At 54.2% G+C, this 20100-nt stretch overlaps 7 protein-coding genes across 7 annotated transcripts; 3 read left to right on the top strand and 4 right to left on the bottom strand.

The window, feature by feature from the left end:
• Positions 1-1058: 1058 nt before the first annotated feature.
• On the top strand, positions 1059-5175 carry NECHADRAFT_30553 (uncharacterized protein; the record flags this gene model as incomplete). The annotated part of the gene is made up of 4 exons (XM_003054067.1): positions 1059-1705; positions 1752-3577; positions 3632-3851; positions 3909-5175. The coding sequence occupies 4 exons, from the start codon at positions 1059-1061 to the stop codon at positions 5173-5175; spliced, it is 3960 nt and encodes a 1319-aa protein (XP_003054113.1).
• Positions 5176-6948: 1773 nt separating this feature from the next.
• Positions 6949-7446, top strand: NECHADRAFT_74509 (uncharacterized protein; the record flags this gene model as incomplete). The annotated part of the gene is made up of 1 exon (XM_003054066.1): positions 6949-7446. One exon carries the CDS (start codon positions 6949-6951, stop codon positions 7444-7446), a length of 498 nt encoding a protein of 165 aa, XP_003054112.1.
• A 112-nt stretch (positions 7447-7558) lies between these two features.
• Positions 7559-10182, bottom strand: NECHADRAFT_65440 (uncharacterized protein). Its single transcript, XM_003053359.1, has 5 exons — positions 10028-10182; positions 9708-9715; positions 9213-9566; positions 8950-9037; positions 7559-8864 (listed from the first exon to the last, which is right to left on the bottom strand). Exons 1-5 carry the CDS (start codon positions 10037-10039, stop codon positions 8496-8498), a joined length of 831 nt encoding a protein of 276 aa, XP_003053405.1. The 5' UTR covers positions 10040-10182; the 3' UTR covers positions 7559-8495.
• Positions 10183-13238: 3056 nt separating this feature from the next.
• NECHADRAFT_30998 (uncharacterized protein) lies at positions 13239-14453 on the bottom strand (the record flags this gene model as incomplete). Its single annotated transcript, XM_003053358.1, has 1 exon — positions 13239-14453. One exon carries the CDS (start codon positions 14451-14453, stop codon positions 13239-13241), a length of 1215 nt encoding a protein of 404 aa, XP_003053404.1.
• A 903-nt stretch (positions 14454-15356) lies between these two features.
• On the bottom strand, positions 15357-15916 carry NECHADRAFT_105804 (uncharacterized protein; the record flags this gene model as incomplete). The annotated part of the gene is made up of 2 exons (XM_003053357.1): positions 15357-15495; positions 15546-15916. 2 exons carry the CDS (start codon positions 15914-15916, stop codon positions 15357-15359), a joined length of 510 nt encoding a protein of 169 aa, XP_003053403.1.
• A 1202-nt stretch (positions 15917-17118) lies between these two features.
• NECHADRAFT_98677 (60S ribosomal protein L36) lies at positions 17119-17962 on the top strand (the record flags this gene model as incomplete). Its single annotated transcript, XM_003054065.1, has 4 exons — positions 17119-17175; positions 17313-17413; positions 17595-17676; positions 17732-17962. The coding sequence occupies 4 exons, from the start codon at positions 17119-17121 to the stop codon at positions 17810-17812; spliced, it is 321 nt and encodes a 106-aa protein (XP_003054111.1). The 3' UTR covers positions 17813-17962.
• A 306-nt stretch (positions 17963-18268) lies between these two features.
• On the bottom strand, positions 18269-19864 carry NECHADRAFT_74504 (uncharacterized protein; the record flags this gene model as incomplete). The annotated part of the gene is made up of 2 exons (XM_003053356.1): positions 18269-19670; positions 19728-19864. The coding sequence occupies 2 exons, from the start codon at positions 19862-19864 to the stop codon at positions 18269-18271; spliced, it is 1539 nt and encodes a 512-aa protein (XP_003053402.1).
• Positions 19865-20100: the final 236 nt, after the last annotated feature.

Here is a 20100-nt window from a genome sequence, read left to right as displayed (position 1 = left end):
ATGATAGGAAGAGAATGAACGCTCTCTTATTAGAGAGCATGATCTCAATTTCGAATCTGAAGCTCGCTTACTGTTGTTTTTTTGTTGTTTATACGTATATACTCGCTTCACAATCCATGGCTGTCAATGCGATCCATGTCTTGACAAGATCTGATGTAGAAGAGAAGCAACTGTTTGTCTTCTGTCTGAGATTTCGCATTAGGAGCAGCTCGACATGTTGCAGAGGCCATGATGTCAGCTACCGCGCTCATGATGGATCCATTGGTTGCGAGGTTTCGCAGGAAGGCATTCGCCGTCTAGTTTGCCATCCATGGATCTTGGATACTGGATCCCAGTCACCGATGTCCACGTCGACTACGAGTTACGCGTCCTCGACCAAATAACTGGAAGCCTGTTAAAGGGGACCAGCCAATTACTCGCATAATGCTTGTATATGCATTTGAGTCGGATCTACATGCATGAAGACTTGGTCTCAGGATGTGATCTATACTTATCCCTGGGCAGTGAGGCTTGTCGCTTGTCGTGGACGGGCTTCCATCCACATGCTTCATATGGGCTGTACTAGAGCTGACCTCCAAGTTTTCACCATGCTTTTATAATCGTGCCAACACACCGCTCTTCCCATATTCATAGCTTGACGCCATCAAAGTAACTTGATCCTTCAAGTAGTGCACACCGTTTGACTTTTTCATCTTTAATTATACTCCTGTCATGGCTGAGCTCCTGCCAAATAGCCTCGTCTACACAGTTCTGTGGAGCCACGTCCACTGAGAGTCCAGCCAGGGGCGTGTTTATTGTAGCACCCCAGCTCAGAAACGTCATTCGCAGTGCATGTCTAAGCGCTTCTACCATCCTCAAGGCCCAAACCTCGATACTTCATCCCAACACCGAGTCAACGCTTCAAGGCCCAACCTGTCTCTCCTACACGTCTTGAGTATTTTTCTGTTCCAACTGTCGGTCATGGGCCAGCGGAGCCTCTGATGCTGCTTCGCAATCGCTTCCTCGGACACGTTCAACCTTGAGGCTGCCCATCTCATGGTCTCCTCCTCTCCTACAAAATGGAATACTCCTCCGCTACCTGGTCTTCCCAGGCTCCCGCCCCCGAGAAATCATGCGAACTCTATATCCGCGACTACCCTCATCGCTCCATCGCCATCGTATCGTCCTCGCATGCCCTAATCCTCCGGTACACAACTTCTACCAGTGAAGCCATCGCCAATGGCTCGCTTACATCCGTCGCCGCCTCTGCGCGGCCCCGCGGGAACAACGGAGAGGCTCTCGTTTCCAAGTGCATGGTCGAGTTTGCGCCCGTGTCGAAGCATATTTTACAAGACTATCGTCGTCTGACCCATCGACCGATTTACGGAACACTTGGCTTGATTGCAGTCAGCGGCGAGGTCTTCATATCTGTCATCACGCACGCAACAAGGGCCGCCACGCTACGGCCCGGCGAGACGGTTGAGCGCATTGGCGGAGTGGCATTCTACTGTCTAAGCAGCGCGGATTACGACGATGTTGTGCCTCTTGGGTCTCTCGAGTCGGAATATTCAGATGCTGCCTCGGTGCAATCCGACCCTTACGGTCAGGGCCTCAGCCGAAGAGAGGTGGCTATGGAACATCCTTGTCATGACCTGCGCAACCTACTCAGCAACGGAACCTTTTACTACAGCACAGATTTCGACCTGACCAACCGAGTGCAGGACAGGTATGTCGGTTGGGACTCGCGACTAGCACAACGCTCACATGGATAGACCTATCAACTCCAACTCGTTTGAAATCGACAACTTTGACGATGCTTTCCTCTGGAACTCGTTCATGATCAGCCCCCTGGTGCAATTTCGGTCACGACTCATGCCTCAGGAGCGGTCAGCTCTTGATTCTTCGCGAATTCTCACTTCTGCAATCAGAGGTTTCTGTAAGACAATGACCATTCCGTTGAGCTCCTCGCCCATAAAGAATGTCAAGACTGGCATGCCCTCTTTCATGACACTCATCTCGCGCCTGTCTTGTCAAAGAGCCGGAACTCGTTTCAACTCACGAGGTATTGACGACGACGGGCATGTTGCCAACTTTGTCGAGACCGAGACGACATTCTGGAGTCCGGCGGGAGTCCTGTTCTCGTATGCCCAAGTCCGTGGTTCCGTGCCAGTATTTTGGGAGCAGGCTGCCGACCTCATCCCAGGACGTCAGAAGATCACAATAACTAGATCTCCGGATGGTACACAGCCCGCATTCAACAAGCATTTTGAGGAGCTTGAACAATCATACGGAGCCGTCCACGTCATTAATCTTCTCAGCGAAACCAAGCCAGGTGAGGTTGAGTTGAGCACGCTCTACCACAACGGTATCAGGCACTGCCCCCTGAGCCGACCAGGGCCAGATGGCTCATGGGATCGTTCCCTCTTGCGGGAAACAAACTACGATTTCCACGCCGAGACCAAGGGGCCTGCCGGGTATGAAGCTGCTCGAGATATCCGCCGCTACATTGAGGATTCGACGGATGGTTTCGCCTATTTCCTTGCAGAGGAGACAAGTGACCCACGGGAAGACCAAGATGGCTCTGGGCATGCACGCATGATAGTTGTGCTTCAGCAGGAGGGTGTTTTCCGAACCAATTGTCTGGATTGCTTGGACCGAACCAACCTCATCCAGACCATGATCTCACAAATGGCAGTCGAAGCCTTCCTTGGACACCGAGGCGAATTCGCAGCCTCTGACTTTTGGATGAGGCACTCCAGTTTATGGGCAGACAATGGTGACTCGTTGTCAAAGACATACGCTGGAACAGGCGCGTTGAAGTCGTCATTTACACGGCATGGAAAGATGTCTCTGTCTGGTGCTGTGGCCGATGTGCGCAAGTCTGTTCAGCGCATCTATCACAACAACTTCCTCGACCCTTCTCGGCAAATCACCATCGACATGCTCCTGGGTCGTCTCGTTGGACAAGCACCGGTTCACTTGTTTGATCCCATCAGCGATTTTGTGTCTTCGGAGTTGGCGAGGCGAGGCGGCGAGTTCACTTCGTACAACGGTATTACAATATGGGTCGGCACGTTTAACCTCAACGGTCGAACAGAAGGCGTCGATCATGACCTCGGTCCTTGGCTATTCCCAGAGTCTATGGGCAACGCCCAGCCAGATATCTATGTTGTCGGTTTCCAGGAAATCGTGGAGCTCAGTCCGCAGCAAATCATGAACAGTGACCCATCTCGGAAGAATCTATGGGAGCAAGCTGTCAAGAGCAACCTCAATGATCGACAGAAGCGATTAGGGGGCGAGAAGTACGTACTACTACGAAGCGGGCAGCTCGTTGGAGCAGCGCTATGCATCTTTGTAAAGACGCCCAGTTTGGCCAACATTAAGAACGTTGAAGGCAGCGTGAAAAAGACTGGCATGTCTGGCATGGCTGGAAACAAGGGGGCTGTTGCGATTCGCTTCGATTACGCCAACACCCACATCTGCTTCGTCACGGCGCATTTGGCAGCGGGTTTCTCAAACTATGAGGATCGCAATCGGGATTATGCAACGATTCATCATGGTCTGCGTTTTCAGAGGAACCGAGGCATCGATGATCACGGTAAGCTTTGCAGAACGGCTGTATAATGGGGAGAGCACATACTAACACGAACAGATGCCGTTATCTGGCTGGGTGACTTCAATTATCGCATCGGCTTGAGCTTGGAAACTGCAAAGGCTCTAGTCAAGAAGCGTGACTTTGAGGCCCTGTACGAGAATGACCAGCTCAACCTCCAGATGGTGGCTGGTCTGTCATTTCCATTCTATTCGGAAGCTCGCATTACGTTTCCGCCCACATACAAGTTTGACATTGGGACTGATGATTACGATACTTCGTATGCTTGCTCAAACCTCCTTTTTAACTGTTTTCGTTTGTACTAACACGATCTTAGTGAAAAAGCTCGCATTCCCGCTTGGACAGATCGCATTCTGAGAAAGGGCCCTAACCTCAGACAAGTCCTGTACAACTCGGCGCCTCTCAAATTTTCAGACCACAGACCGGTCCATGCCGCCTTTGAGTGCAGGGTGAGCATCGTGGATGAATCTCTGCGGGAGTCAATCAGCCAAGAACTCTATCAGCGCCGGAAGGCCGAGGTCGGGGACGCTACAGCGCATCTCGGCACGGGCGAAGACAGCGATGATGAAGACCTGATCGGATACGACTCGATAGAGCCGGGACTGCCACCGGCTAGTTCGGACCGCCAGAAGTGGTGGCTCGACAACGGACAGCCTGCTCGTGCGGCAGTGCCTGTCCCCAAGGCCAGGAATGGGCAGATGGTTTCTCTTAACCCGAGTCGCCCATCGAATCCCTTTGGTCAAGCTGAAGAACCGGACTGGATATCGATCCCGAGATCGTCATCCAAGGCTTCTTTGTCGAGCATGTCGAGCTCGCCGTTCGAAAAGGTCAACTTGCCCCATGCCATGGCATCAGCTTCAAGTATCCCGCCGAGAAAGCTACCCCCGCCATTTGATCCATCAACTTTGCCAGCCAAGGTTGGACGTCTGGCACTGATGGACGATCATGGACCAGCCAGCAGAGGAGAAACGCCGCCTCCGCCTCCACCCCCGCGGCGGCAGACTGCAGGAGTGGGACAGGGAGGCAGCAATGGCTTTGGACTTAATAGGACACAGACACAGCCTCTGCCAACGCCCCTTCGACCTACTTCGGAAGCCTCCCACACTTCACATGCCTCGCAGCAGCACGGTAAGAGTGGGAAGCCGGCGCCTCCAGTAGCAAAGAAGCCAGCACATCTGGCGACGATATCTCCCATATCAAGTCCAGTGGGAAGCCACAGCACCATAGACGATGATTTTCGTCCTCCATTGCCCACCAGGGCGGCCACGGCTAGTTTGGTACCAAACCCTCATCCGCACGGAGCTGGGGCGGCAACCGTGCGAAAGCCCGTGGCAGGCCCAAAGCCCGGGATGAACGGCTCCAGCCCGAAGCCGTCAACTCCGGTCGGAGCAGTGGGTTTGCCCGGGATGATGGGTGGGGATGTCCGGGGTGGACGCCGAGCGGCACCACCCGTGCATCCGAAACCACACCTGCAGCAGCAGCCGCATCAACAACAGCAGGGAACGGTGGACCTGCTGGGCTCTCTTGACGAAGGTCAGGAGGTAGGAGGATGGGAGACTCTGAAGCCGAGTACGAGAGCGTAGCGGGACATGGGAAAGAAAAAGTGGTTTAGCCAAGTTAGATCTTTGGGCTGGGTCTGGTGGGTTTGGCGTTTTAGGGTTTCTGTGGGATTGAAGCGTTTGAGTACATGTAGGTGCAGCAACAGGTTACGCAGCTGATGGGTCCTGGTAGATTTTCTGCAGCTTGGGACTGGGGGGTGTTCAATGTGATGGAGCTCATTGACAGCCTGTGTGTGCCCAATGAATCTCTTCCGTGTAGTGTTCATCCATTATCTCCCATCAGACCTGGCCAGACTGCCCTTGGTGAAACCTGGTGATGGACAGGGTCGGTCTGTCTCACGACTCGTGAACCACACAGTTCTGCATCATGTGCCTCTCTATCCTCCCCATCGATCCAGCCACAGTTTTCTCGTCGAGATAGCGGACCCAAACGTCCCAATCTTTTTTCGCCGTTAGGTTCGTCCCGCTCAGATCGGCCGGTGTGCGCCACCCGCAAGTCGGATGATGTACATTTCGGCCTGTGCCGGGTGGTTTTGTCTTGTCTGGTGAAGTACAGTGGTGGTGTGAGTTTCTTATGGTTGGTTACCCTGTAGAACAACAGCGGTGACCCCCCTCTATCCTATCCCTTGCACCCATGTCTTGCTGGGCTACTTTGACCTCATGACCACCTTGGACAAAAGCCTCGTCCCTCTCTCCCCCGCGCAAGCAAGATCTAACCCTTGAATGAGCCGATGCCGGGCATTGGATACATGCTTAAACTCGGGGGGGCACTCTCTCCCTTCTTTCCCTCCTTCCTTCAACAACGCTTGGAGTATCTTTTGCAACAAACGCCTTTGTCCGACGTTGGATAAAATCACGTCCTGCAGTTAGCCGCAAATCCTACCGTTTTACCTACCTTCCGGAAGAGATAAGCTGCCCTGCAAGGCCAAGCACGGCAGCCCCCCCATCCTCAGCACACGACCTACTACCCCCCAAGTTGAACCGGCAGAGGTCGATCTTGAAGAACGGGCTGGTGATCCCCTCTTATTACTACCTCGTCGTCAATCATCACCAAATCTCACCTTTCCCCAATTCATTCCCCCGACCCAGTAAGAAAATAGTCCAATAAACAAAAAACACAACCGTCCATATTCGGATCCGCAAAACCATCGAAAGCCTTTGGTCCGCCTCCCGCCGCCCGCGCCGCGCAAATAGGTCAACAACTAAAAAGCCCGCTCACCACCCCCCCCCAGATCGGAGACCGGGGGACCTGGCTTCGCTAGCTTCGCGACGGGTTCTCGCCGTGTGCAATTTCTCTCAACGAGGTCATTTCTACAAAATCTTGGGGGGCGCCCCCCAGTTTACCGACTTCTTCCTCCTTTTTTTTACCTTCTCCTGTCTCGCTCCATCCGTTGGAGCGACTGCTTTTTGATACCCCGAGCGAGTCTTTTCCCTCTTTTTTGCTGCACGCCATATACCAAGACGAGGAGATACAGGACATAGCACGATTGGGGCGACGCGAGTCATTCATAGAGACCAAGAGGCGAGACCGAAGTCGAGGCCGTTAAACCGGACACGACCATCAATCGCTGGACGTTTTGAACGCTACTTTATCAAATACGAATATCTCGGAGCAACCGAGTCATCAATCCTTTTACAACACCTCGACTCAAGCCACCTACAAGACCACGAGTGAAATCGCTATAGACCTCAATCATCAACTACTCGATTCATCATCATCAACATCATCCTCACGCCAATAATCCCATCAACAATATCAATCAAATACCGGGCATTGCTCACAAATACGAAAACAAGATGGCTGGTTCACCAGAAGCAAACGCCCCTCCTGTCATCAGGAACAACCCCCTCATGCCTCCCGCAAAGCAGGAGCGTATCCATATCTGGCGCACAGAGGTCGCCTCCGCCCTTTCGCTCCCTACGGCCCCGTCTCTCTCTTCATCTCTCTCCTCGTCCTCGGCCGCCACACCGGATCCCGACCCGGATACCTCCTTTGGCATGTCGCCTCCATCACCAGCTACTTCACGGTCCCGCAGCCTGTGGAAGCGCATCAGCTGGCGGTTCGGCCCCAAGCGACGCGCTGCTGCGAACGCCGCGGCCGCGGCAGCAGAACTACCTGAAGGCCGCACGGCTATGTACCGTGGGCTTGAGACCCGGGGACCGAGGGGACACGACGATATGGAAGAGGGAGGCATTCTGGAGAGAGATAGCGAAGGAGCCAACGGCTTGAGGGAGAAGCAAGAGAGGTTGATGCGGGCTGCGAGATTACTAGGCCACGGCCCCGAGAGGAACTGAGACATCTACAGCATCACGGTGGATTACGACCTACACACCGTTTCTCTTTGTTCACGAAAGGCCCGGCGCTGGTAATATTTCCTAATAGGCAACCGGGGTCATGTCGACATGTGTCATGATATAGCATTTATTCTTCATTAATCAATGTCCTTGCAGACAACAACACTAAACACCGAGACCGGTCCTCCACTGCCGGCTCCAACATTGCCATCTTTAGCCATCCCAGGGTCGCCGACTGATCGAGCCGTAGAGAACTGTCTCACCATTGTTGGTTGGATCGAGAACTTGTGCGAGACGATGGCCGGGTGTTTGTGACATGGGCCGAGGCAAGCAAGCTGAGCCGCCAGAATGATTCTTTTTCGGGCCAGGTCGCAAGAGTTGCGAAACGTTCCGTCGTTCCTCTTCGGTGCCGTGTCAAGTCCGTGAACATGAATGTAGGGGGAATTTTTGGGGTTGCGGAGCATAGAAACATCAGGAAACAAACATCTCCGCTGCCTCTGCTCCGAGGGGACGTTTAGAAACGAGCCAATAGACATGAAGGGGCAAAAATGATACTCGGGGGGAAACAACAACGACGTCAAGAGACAAGGAAACGGGTAACATGAGAAAGCCCTTCTCCATGACGATCCATCGAGATAGATATCGGGTGTGAGGGACACAAATGTAGTTAGGTAAAAGGTGTGGAAAAGAAGCGACGGACGGATGAATGAAAGGGGGAGAGCTTTGCGATTTATCTGCCAGGTAAAAAAATAACCGTCATGGTGTTTGGCGGTCGATTTCCGAGTCCGACGGACGAACGAGATGAAGATTCCACGCCGTGCACTTTACTTTCCCTTTGCCTGAACCAGACCCTATGATCCTCCCTCTCCCTCGCCATGAAAAAAAGCAACGCACTGCGCAAAAAAGAAGCCTCGTACTATCATCCAGCCCGCCCAAGACAGGCCCAGCTATCCGTGTGTCCGGGGGCAGACAAGAGTAGCCGGGGCGAGAATACATCTCGGTTCCTATATGCCGAGACGCACGTGGTATCGAGGGATTTGGAAACAGACTTAAGAGGCGGCAGCGGGCGCAGGCTCCTCGGCCTTGGGCTCCTCAGCCTGCTCGGCGGGCTTGGCAGCCTCACCCTCCTCCTTCTTGGGGGCGTCGGCACCAGCGGCCTCGCCCTCGGCGCTGTCGGACGAGGTCCAGAGGGTGAGGTTGTCGCGGAGGAGCTGCATGATCAGGGTGCTGTCGCGGTAAGACTCCTCAGACAGAGAGTCGAGCTCGGCAATGGCATCGTCGAAGGCCTGCTTCGCGAGGTGGCAAGCACGGTCGGGCGAGTTCAGGATCTCGTAGTAGAAGACGGAGAAGTTGAGAGCAAGACCCAGGCGGATGGGGTGAGTGGGAGTGAGCTCAGTCTGAGCGACGTCGGTAGCGCTCTGTGGTTGGGCACAATCAGTCAGCGGGGGGCACGAGGGGGCCCGGATCTTGCGGCATGTGACGGTGGGGGGAACTTAGCCTCACCTTGTAAGCCTCATGGGCAGCAGTAGCAGCACCCTTGCGCTTCTCACCAGAGGCGAACTCAGCGAGGTAGCGGTGGTAGTCACCCTTCCTGTAGGCGGGGAAAGACCCTGGTCAGCTTTCTGGACGCGAAAAATTGCAGTGTTGAGATATCGGAAGAGTCATGCGGGGAGGGGGGCGATGATGAGTGGTGGTTGATCCAGCACCCAAAAAAAAGGCGGGATGCGAGGGGCCTCAGGCCAGAGGCGGGGAAGATAAAAACGCACATCTTGTGGTAGAAGACCTTGGACTCGCCAGTGGCGGCGTTGGGGATGAGGAACTGATCCAAAACGTCGAGGACATCCTGGCAGACCTTCTCGAGCTCGGTCTCGATCTTGTTGCGGTACTCCTTGATGGTGGAGACGTGCTTGTCGGAGCCCTTGGACTCCTCCTTCTGCTCGATCGAGGAGATGATGCGCCACGAGGCACGGCGGGTGCCGACAACGTTCTTGTAGGCAACGCTGAGGAGGTTGCGCTCGTCGACGGTGAGCTCGCCGCCCAGCTTGGCCACCTCCTTCATGTAGGTGACCATCTCATCGTAGCGCTCGGCCTGCTCGCAGAGGCGGGCCAGGAAGGTCTTGCTGCAAAGTGGTAACACGTACGAGGTCAGCGATACGGCGTCTTTCTTTCGGTGGCATCAACTCGTCCCCGGCCGGACTAGGCGACGAGGGGAGAGCGACGGGAGCGCCCGGGGGAGGCGGCAGAGGGCCATCTGGACAAACCTTTCACGCTGCAGCACCAAAAAGTCAGCATCTTGAAACCGTCTTGACTAGGGAGATGGGAGGGGATGGAGATGGCAAGCAGGGGGGCAACCAGCGCCGCCCGAGACCGCGGCGAAGAATCAGAAGAGGATCGCAAGCTGCATAGCCGATCGCCGCAGGCCAAGGATCGTGGATCGCGGGCTCGAGACGTCGATGTGTTGACAGCGTCGGTGTTTGGGCTCGACTGAGGGGTTGTGCGGGCTGAGGCGAGACCGACCAGGCGGAGAGGGAAAAGGGCACAGCGAGAATAGAGGAGGGGAAGCGGATGTATCGATACTTACCTCGGTGGTCATGGTGAAAAGATTCGGGGGGTATTATTCGTGAAAAAGAGGAAGCGGTCGTGAGAGAGAAAAAGAGAGGGAGAGGTTGAGTGAGAAGATGGGAAATTTTGGAGGTTTGAGATTTGGGGGGTGCGCAAGTAGAATGAGGAGGGAGGGATGAGGATGGGCTGTGGATGTGGATGTGAGAGGTAGCGGGTGAGAAGAGGGACCTTGCCTGGCTGTGGAGGTGGGACGCAGGTCAGGCGTTGAGAACCGGCGCAGGTAAGGCAGGCATGTGCGAGTTTTGTGTGCGCGTCCCTATTTCGCGCATTGATTTTGGCAGCCCTGGCTGGTACCCTGCGGGGGATTCAGGGCTGCATCCGCTAATTTTTGGAGGGCCTGACGCCTGGGCGAGGCGGGGTCCTCTCCGGCGGGTTCTGCGCGCGCAGCCCTTCAGCAAAGGGGGTGTTGGTTTATTTTGGCACCCGGTTTTTCCAGACGGCCAAAAACAACTGTTAGCCTGCATCCTTAGTGCCGTCATAACCCAGTCACCGCTCTCATTCATTCACTACAGGGCGGTGATGTCTGCTGGGAGAAAAGGGGAAACAAGGGACGGACTCGTCTCCCGCTGCAAAATTAACAACAGATGGGACCTGACGGAGTGCGCTAAGTCAAGGCACCTTTTTCACTCTTGGATGGATGGCTTTCATACGCGGTACGGTGCGGTGCGGTGCGGTGCGTGGCTTCGGTTCGGTGCGGCCTGCCAGGTGCCAGACGCCAGGTGCCAGAAGTTGGGTGCCAGGTGCCAGCTCATGTCGGCACCTCACAGCCACGTGAGCGCAAAAAAAAAAGTGACGACGTTTCCATCCAAGTTCCATCTCGTTCACCCCTCTTCCATGGATCAAACAAACACAAACGCTGCCGTCGTGCCCGGGCCACCTGAATCCCTCCAGTTCATTTCTCCTGAGGCCCAGCGCGCCCGCCATCGCACCCGCCTGGCTGGAGATGCGCACGTGTCTGCCACCTCTCTCTGCCTCTTGCCAGCGCCTACAGGAAATCAACAAGTCACTCGGACGGACGTCGATATGCATTCACCCTGACGATGCCGCTTCTGATAGAGGTCCTAGGCCAGCCTCATTGGGGCTGAGGACGTGCTTGATGCCTTAGATTGGGTCTTTTGTCCTCTCGCCGCCACACACGACATCTCGCGCCCGCGCGGATGATGAGATATCCAGGATGGCAGACCCAGTATCCGCCAATGCAGCCCAACACATGGCAACCTGTACCTACTGTACCGTACGCTTGGAGGTCCAAACGAAACAAAACCGCCCAGCATCCTTATTTGGCTCATTTACCTGTGAGCGCACGCGACACATGGTGACTGGCCGGGCTGAGCCTCTGGTAGGTATGAACTCATTTCTCCTCGTCGACAGCCTTGTATTAGCCGCCCACGCCAGTGTCTGAGGGCCAACCAGTCAACGACACTGTCCACTTCTCGTCTCGTCGCTGGGACGACTCGTCTTGATGATTGGGAACCACATCAAGACCCGAGGTCGTTCGGTCATTGCTCGCAGCTTCAAGTCCAGGCATCATGACGGGGATTAGCTCGCTCACGATGCTAGCCTGCCCTGACAGCGGCTACTAGATATCCGTCCTTTTTTTTCTTCTCAAGATTGCTCTGCACCGCATCGAATCTTGAGATCTGCCCATCTCGCTCTCAACTATCCCTGCTGGCGTGTTTATTGACATTGGATGATTTGATTGCCCTTCCCTTGCAACCCCGCCCAGGTCTGGTTGCCTGCCACACGTCTCGCTCGACACGTTTGTCCTTGTCCTTGGCCGGGAAAATCCACGAACCTGGATGCGGGAACTGTGCGTTGCTGGACCACTGGCCTCCATCCTGGTCTCCCATCGTTTCGCCTACCTCCCATCTGTTCTCGTCCGTTTCAAGAGACTCTGGAGCCAGGCTATAGTCGCGCATCTGTCAACTAGTCGCCTTCCATTGGACGCTACTCTCTTTCATCTGGAACGGCCGAGGGTATTCCTCTGGGTTCGCATCTCTTGCCTCTATCCCACCCATGTTGCCTCCGCCTGCCAACAGAACAGAAACGGTTTCGTTTCCTTTTCTCTCTGTCCCCACAGACCCATCTGCAATCATCCGGAGCCACGTTCCACGACGGCCGCAGAAACCGGTTTCGCCTCATCCAGCTCAGACGTGTCTCTCTGCTTCTCGCTGCTCATACCCTCCGACTTGACCCCGTGGCAACCCAAAAGCTCATCTCTCCAAAACACGCCTATCCAAGGCATAACAACGTTGCCGGGTGCTTTTCGGCTCTGCCAGGCTAGACGTCGGGACCCTTATCATGGCATGCCCAGCCCAGCCCAGCTCATGTTCCTTTGGTGGAGCTCTCCGCTCGGTCTAGCCCGCCGGGCGTGGCCGGGGAGTCCAAGTGGGCAGCCAGGCCGAGTTGTGAGTTGGCATTCGGGGACTCGCAGGGTTCCGAACACGGCCCATGATGCCATCTTCCGACCTACATGTACATGCGAGGCCGTGAGGGCGGTAGGTGGTCTCGGGAAAATCCCTCTCCGCTCAAGTGAAAAATCTCTATTCTGTGTACCGTATTCAGGACTCACTGGCCTTTGTAAGTGGACATTCTTAGACAACTTGACGATACCCTTGGGAGTTGAGGTTGTTCAACATAGACCCACTGCCAATGGATGGGCTTATCTCGCTCACCGAGTGACAAGGTTTCCATAACCCCCATGCTCTTTCTGAGAGAGATTCATGCGGTGAAAGGAAGTCAGTCGTTAGCATGAACGATGTTGATGTCTATCTGAAGCTCGTGTAGCCAGGAGTTGCACAACGAGACGTAAGCCAGAGGATGACAGTATTTTTCGACTTCTCTGAAGACCCAGTTGTCAACTCATTCTCTATCCCCTTGATTCAACTCTCCTATTTTTCTCAACCTTGCGGTGTAGACTACCTTTCCCCGCTTGCGAGTCAAGGATGATGGAAAATTCCACTTCAGCCAAGAGTCTCTTGCAGAATATCTGGAAATTCTCCGATTGTCCCGTTGCCCTCCGGTCCCAACAGCACTCGACAACCAACAACAGTTGTATTGTTGTAACAACATCAATTAAGACTATATGATATGATACATGATAGATCAGAGACTTTTTGAATATAATGAATAAACGCTCAGAAACTCCCCCAGTAATGACTCAAAGAAAGCTAGAGCTCCTCCGTATCTGGACCTTGGTATGGTCCTCTACCCCAGTCCGCAGGATCGCCTCCCGGCGCGCAAAGCCCCAGTCTCCAGAAATAGTCCCGGTGGGCAAAGAGGAGCTGCCACAGCTTGAATCTCGAGGGGAAGCCTTCCGCCTGCACCGACTTTTCCGAATCCGCCGGGACGCTTCTGGCGTGGAGCAGACGGCGCAATGCCGACCAGACAGAATCGTCTGCCCCGGCAATGCATGCTGGATCGTTGTCTCCCACGCAGAGGTGGATGTCGGCCTCGGAGGGAGAAAGTTGCTGTTTGGCGATGTATATCTCGCCCGCGTGTGACTTGTAGCCCCATTCGCCTAGGGGAAGTAGAGGGACGGGATCTTCCTTGTGAGTTACCCGTCTATAGTCGCGCTCTTCAAGATTTTCGCGACCGTCTAGTTGGAAAACCTCGTCTACGAAACGAGCGAGCCCGTCATTCCCAACTCGAGGCTCGCCAAACGTTGTAACGATCACATCGTCGAAGCCTAAGGATACCTTGAGCTCCAGCGCCGCAAGACAGGCAACGGCGCCTCCAAGACTATGCCCCACGAGTTGAATCGGGTATGATGGATACTGAGTTTTCAGCTGCCGAAGCTGCGGGAGGACAAGACGCCTGGCGTTCTTCCAAGAGTCGAGGAAGCCCATGTGTACAGTGCAGTTGGTACACTCGTATTCTGGCTTCTTGGGGGGTTCTTCGTCACCGTCGCCGGGAGACGGATACGGTACATACTCTTGCGGCACGGTGCTCAAGTCGACTATGGTGTTTGTGATGCTGTAAGTGCCCCGGAAAGCCACCACAATAGCGGGTTGGCTTGCAGTGTAGGCGTCACTATCCCCTCGCTGCCCCACGCCATGGTCGACAGCTATGTAGCCGCAGCTGTCGCCGAGAAGAGGACCAGTATTCCATGTGGTGATGAGGGACAAACTTGGGAAGTCGCTGCAGCGGGACACGCATTCAAAGGGCTTCCTGACGCCAGTTGTGCCGATACAGTAGGAAATGTCGACAAGGCGAGAGAGGCGCTCCAGTGTTGCAAAGAGAGATACTGATATGCTTTTAGGCGTGGTTGCTTGCGAAGTCGCAGCAGAGCCGTGCTGAGGTGGTATCTGAAGGGAAAGGACCAGGGTTGTGATGGCGAGCTGCAAGGCAAAGAGCCTCGCAGAGGCGATAGATTTCAGCCGCATGGTGAATTGAGGTGTATGACGAGTTGAGCTGTACCAGAGTAAGATGTGGCGCGGCGTTCACTCGGGCATGTCGAGAGTCGAGGTTTTGATCCCAATAGGAAGGCAGTCAAGATTGGATGACGGCGCGTTATCCAGAGATAGGCGTACCCTCAGCAGAGGCTCGTTGAAAGCTGGGATAGAGGAGAGATGCAGGTCGCCTTTTGTTGGGGAGGGCGAAGCTTGAGGCTGGGCCCCAATGGAATGACGATCTAGATCAAGTGAGGTAACTTTCAAGGCTCCAGACGGGAAGTGCCAGGCCTCAAGATCAGGCCTCAATTGTCCCCAAGGTCCCGTGAGGGCGTTTGACTCGTTGAGGTCATACGGCAGACTGTTGGACAAGAGGTACTTGGCCCGGGGCGGCGAATGCGAGCGGCCGAGGAGGTACCCTCCGTCCCTGGTCCTGACAAACGGAGGAGGGAAGAGTGGTCTGGCCCTGCCTGGGGTGCATGATTTCAGCGGCTGGGAGATGATTTGGGCTGCTGTGAGTGGCTGGGAGGCTTCTGCACTACCCCAGATTTCCAGTGGGGACCCACTCTTTCCTAGCGCGTGGACGGCATCTGGAGCTGACGGTCTCTTCTTTGAGGATCGCTCAACTGTCATTCACGGACTTGTTCTGGTCATTGACAGTGGTTGGTGATGGGATTTCTCTCATGAGCTCTATTATTAAACTGGTGAATCTATCGAGTCTTGCCGAGATCGCCAAAAATACTGTTACTGGCCCTTCTTTCTCCCACGTGTTGCTCGTCTTGTTCTGTTCTACTCATGCTCCCTTCAAACATCTTATGCGTTGTACAAATGACACCGTCACTCGCCCTCTTGAACAAACATCAGATCACAAGAGTTCAACTCTCGGAGTACATCGGCTTAGGACGGCGGTGTCTTCCTCACAGGGTTGAGACTGGTGAACAATGCCCGATGGTCCGTCGAGTTGCTTGTGCAGCTGCCTGATCTCCCGCACTTGAGCGAGATGATGGCACTGCCACCGGCCTCCCATTGTGCAGTTCTATGTCCCGGGTTAGCACTCGATACAGGATTCAAAGAGAGACAACTTACCCGTCAGAATCATCGCAGACCTTCTCCATCATCCAGAGCTTCTGGTCATCGTCGTCCCATAGGAACTCGACAGCCGCATTGTCACAGGCATACCGCGGAGAGCCTGGGCTGGGGACGACCTTGGACGACGAGTTTTTGTGGCATGGCGTCTTGACCTTGGTATCCTCGTCCTCAAAGTTAAAGTCAAAGGCCGAGAGCGTCTTGCCGCCGTCCTTGGACTGGCCCTTGAAATTGATGATGTGGTAGGCGTCGGGGAGAACACACGAGTTGGTCTCGTCGGCTTCTAGAAGGACGAGACCTGGCGGGACGGAGTAGGCGTGGGCTGCCCAGGTCGTTGGCAGGGCGGATAGAATGACAAGTCCGAGATGCATGGTTGGTAAGGCAGTTGTATGGTGGTGGTTATGAAGTATTTGGATGGAGGGGCGGGAAGATCGTGATAGCGGCTCAAGTGAGATGGATGGAATAATACAGCAGAGAGAAAGTTGCGAGTCAAGACGAGGTCAATTATAAGTTTGCCGGATTCACAATATGGAGACAACGACGTCAGTCTCCCCTAACCTTACCGAAACACGCGGCCGTGGAAACACGAAAACCGGGCCATAGTTTTACTGGTAAACTCGCGCGCCGTCAAGCAAAAATACCCCCCTCGCTGATCCCGCTACAACCGCCAGGAGTAAACAGTTCCCAGATGTCCACTCGTGAAAAGGGACGGGGCGAGGATCCGAGGGAACGGCCGGCGATGCAGTCATTGGCCGCCGATCCCGTTTCATCTTGTCAAAGGGTTGACGTGTATGTACGTCCATGCGCCGCCGACAGTAAATAGCAACGGATAGATATTCTTGGACTCTTGCGCGAGGTTGTTCCCGTCTTGTGAGACAGGAATAGAAACGTGATTGATCATGCAAGCGGGCTTGACTGTATACCGAGGCCTCCTTTGAAAAAGTGTTTGTTTATCCTTGGTTTCATTCAAGATTGTAATGGACACTGAACCTTGAGGGCTAGAGTGTAGATCGTAATGTGCGCATGATTCTTGCGTTATCCCTTATGCTGGCGGTCCACAGCCACCTTTTAACGGAGGAGCATGAATGTTTTGGAGATGCTGTCACTTCAAGTATTGAGACTGTTTCTTCGTATTCGCCAGGCTTTCCATCTGGAACCTAGAATACTGTAGAGAGGATAGGCAGTTCTAAATGGTCAGTTTAACATGGCGTGAGGAAGTTTGCCTCAATAAAGCCTGATATTGAGAAGCCATGAAGATGCCTGTAAAGGTAACTCATCTCATCACGAATAAGTGTGCTTTACAATCTGAAGCCAACTCGGCCTTGCCCATCATGAGATCCATTGAGATCCACCTCATGAGCTTAGCTGTGGTCCTCTTCCTCTGTGGGTCAAAGGCGCTTCTCGACCGCACACAACACCTCGAACCCTCCAGCACGTGACCCACAAGCGCGAAAATAATCCACCCCAGTCTTTTCGCACAACCACCAAAACTTTTTTTTCTATCGCGAAGATCCCCTCCTTTCTTCCCTTCTCGACAACCACCCTCTTCAGCCTCACTAACCCATCCAGCACAATGGCCGCTGAAGCCCCCGCGAGAACCGGTCTGGCCGTCGGCCTCAACAAGGGCCACGTACGTCGTCTCCCTGTCACAGTCTCACCTCGTGGAGGATCTCTGCTGCTTCGCCACGGATGAGAGATTGTCGACTTCTCTCTTTTGAATTAGCAGACGATGGACGCTGACATTTTGCGCCTTTTGCGGATCTACAGAAAACCACTCCCCGTGTCGTCAAGCCCCGTGTCTCCCGGACCAAGGGTCACCTGAGCAAGCGCACCGCTTTCGTCCGTGAGGTCGTCAAGGAGGTTGCTGGGTAAGTCACTTTTTCTTTGAGGATACGAGGGAAGAGGATTGGGAATGGATGCAAGAGGGGGACAGATGGGAAAGGCATTACTGCCATTGGGAAAATCTTCCATTGGACTGTCTGCTCTGTCTTGGCGATTGGAGACTGGTTCTATACCTCTGACAACAGTTCGCTAACCACCATCTAACAGTCTTGCCCCCTACGAGCGCCGAGTCATTGAGTTGCTCCGAAACAGCAAGGACAAGCGTGCCCGTAAGCTCGCCAAGAAGAGAGTACGTCGACCCGACACATACACACAACATCAGATCCAAACTGACATGACAACAGCTCGGTACCTTCGGCCGTGCCAAGAAGAAGGTCGACGAGCTCCAGCGCGTCATCGCCGAGGCTCGCCGCGCGGGTCACTAAATCGTCTAATCTGATTTTTGGGAATCTGGCACCGAAAGGGGTTCGCATGGATTGGCGTGGTCACGATTTGATCGATTAAAAAATGAAACGGCTTTGATGCTCCGTGGCAGGGATTTAGCTGCGGCTCACCGGAATACCAATACTCTGAAGACATTTTATGGCGTTATGACAATGCCATGCTCCCTATCTGCTACAACGTGACTATGCTCTCCCTTGTGACGCTTTGTTCCATGAGCTCAAATATGTACAACTACATCGCTGTAGCATGGATCAATGCCAAAGAGAATGGCTCGACAAAGCCAATGACTGGATCAGAACAGTCTAACAGAGACAGTAGAGATATAATACGCTTCAGGTTTCGTCCAACCAAACATAAAAAATAATGTTAACCAACGCCGCCCGTGACCCTTGAATGCATGCCATGGAGACTACTCTTCCAGTAACTGCCAAAACCGTCTATTTCTTTCCCAGCTTCAGCCACTTGGGTATCTTCTTGGCGATCTTATCTCCCGTTCCTTCGCCTGCCTCAGCTCTTGATGGCCGAGCCACGGCCGGCCCATCGTCCTTACTATCTTGAGTCTCCACGGGCTCAGGTATCTTGACCTCCTGTCCCTGTTGCGCGACATTGGCTTTGAGGAAGGGCTGCTTCCGCACTGCTGGAGGTACAGCGTTATCCCACACCAAGTTGATGAGAATGCGTCCTGTCAGCTTGTAGGACTTGATGAGCTCATTGCCGGGATTGGAGTTGTCGTTAATAACAGTCTTGGTCCCTGGGAGAACCAAGTGGAAGGGCTGATCATCGTGGGCCATGACATGTCGAACAGCGTCGTACAGGAATCGACCCGTGTCAGCTGGGCCAACCTGCCAGTCACTGCTGGTGTTATCCGGAAAACGGACCTTGACGAGGACGGATTTGATGGCAGCGATCTTGGCCGCCTCAGCCGCGGCCTTGTCCTCAAGTTCTCGATCCGAGGGTAGTCGCCTGTTTCTCGAGTCTTCCTGTAGACGAGCCTGATGAAGTTGAGCATGAGCAACGGTGGGAGTAAAGTCGGTCTCGCTGGATGGGGCGAGAGCTGCCGCAGGAGTTGAGCCTGAAGGCGCAAGGAAGACGTTGACTGGTTCTAGAGGATCTCTTCGTTGAGAGGGTTCCACATCCATCTTGTCCTCTTCTTCAGGTTTCTCGTCTGCGGCGCTGGTTTCCTCTTGCTGGTTACGACTCGACTCCTGATCTGGTTCTGGGTTGGGGTCTGTCATGGGAGTGTCTTCGGTCTCCTGGGGTTGAGGTTCTGCCTCCTTGGATGTCTCTGCTGGTTCCTTTTCATTTCCTGCAGCTCCTGATGCCTCTGGCTCTTTAGCCTCCTCTTCTGTTTCCTTGAAGTACTCGCTTATCTCGGACATGGCATCGAACAAGGTCTGATCCGTCTTCCGATAGGTCAACCTAATAAGAACACTGCCAGAGTTGTATCCAAGCTGTGACAATGTCTTTTGAAAGTCGGCAAACGAAGATAGCTCACGACCCATAATGTTGAGAACGGGAATCTCGTAGTATAGTTGTCCGCCACCGCTTCCTGTACCGCTGGACGTCTGGGCGACGCCACGGGCGGTGATGTTGATGTTCTTGCCATTGCTCGCCTTGCCGCTCTCGAACTGGCGTAGCACCTTCCAGAGGGTGAGGTCGCTGGGAAACTTCTGGATCAATCGGCCGCCGGGGATTTCGCGACCCTCGGGGGGCGGGACCTGGAGACCGACTTGGATGGCGGAGGGTGTTTTGGACTTTAGGACGAGCTCGAGCTTTGCGCCGGGGATGAGACCAGATGTTCGGAAGGGGACAGAAAGGTCCACCTGCTTTTGGCGGTGTCTAGGAGTAGATATGATCAGTATGGCCTCGAAGGAGAAGCGAAACAAGGGAACTCACTTGACAAGATACTTGTCGCTAGAGAGACCGAGCTTCCTGCAGGCCTCCTCTAGGACATCGGTCAAGTACGTGCCAGGGGTGACTTTGACCGTCGCCCGCCGCAAGTCGGTGGCTATCACCACGACGTGGGAGGCCATGGTCTAAAGAGGGGCTTAGGTTGAAGAGGTAGATGTTGATAATATAGGTCTATTGTTCGAGGTCGAGGGCGTGGGGAGAGTTGAGCTTTAGCTGCCAGGCGGTGATGTAAGCAGTTGGTAAAGAGCAAAGGCCAGAGCAATGGCGGGGTACGTGCAGTCTGGGGAGCACAACCGCCTAGGCAGCTGAGCCAGGCAACCACTGGTGATGTATTGGACTATTTCTACCAGCAAGGATT

Source organism: Fusarium vanettenii (genome assembly GCF_000151355.1).
Source record: "Fusarium vanettenii 77-13-4 chromosome 1 genomic scaffold NECHAsca_1_chr1_3_0, whole genome shotgun sequence".
Lineage (NCBI taxonomy): Eukaryota > Fungi > Ascomycota > Sordariomycetes > Hypocreales > Nectriaceae > Fusarium > Fusarium vanettenii.
The sequence above is the reverse complement of the archived record's forward strand: the minus strand, read 5'-3'. Positions and strand labels throughout refer to the sequence as shown.

Bases quoted from the DNA above. Each gene is read 5' to 3' on its own strand.
- NECHADRAFT_65440 (XM_003053359.1), bottom strand. The intron at 9,038-9,212 runs GTGCGTTTTTAT...CCCCGCCTACAG, and splicing joins AAGGTCTTCTACCACAAGAT to GAAGGGTGACTACCACCGCT. The intron at 8,865-8,949 runs GTGAGGCTAAGT...GCCCAACCACAG, and splicing joins CTGCCCATGAGGCTTACAAG to AGCGCTACCGACGTCGCTCA.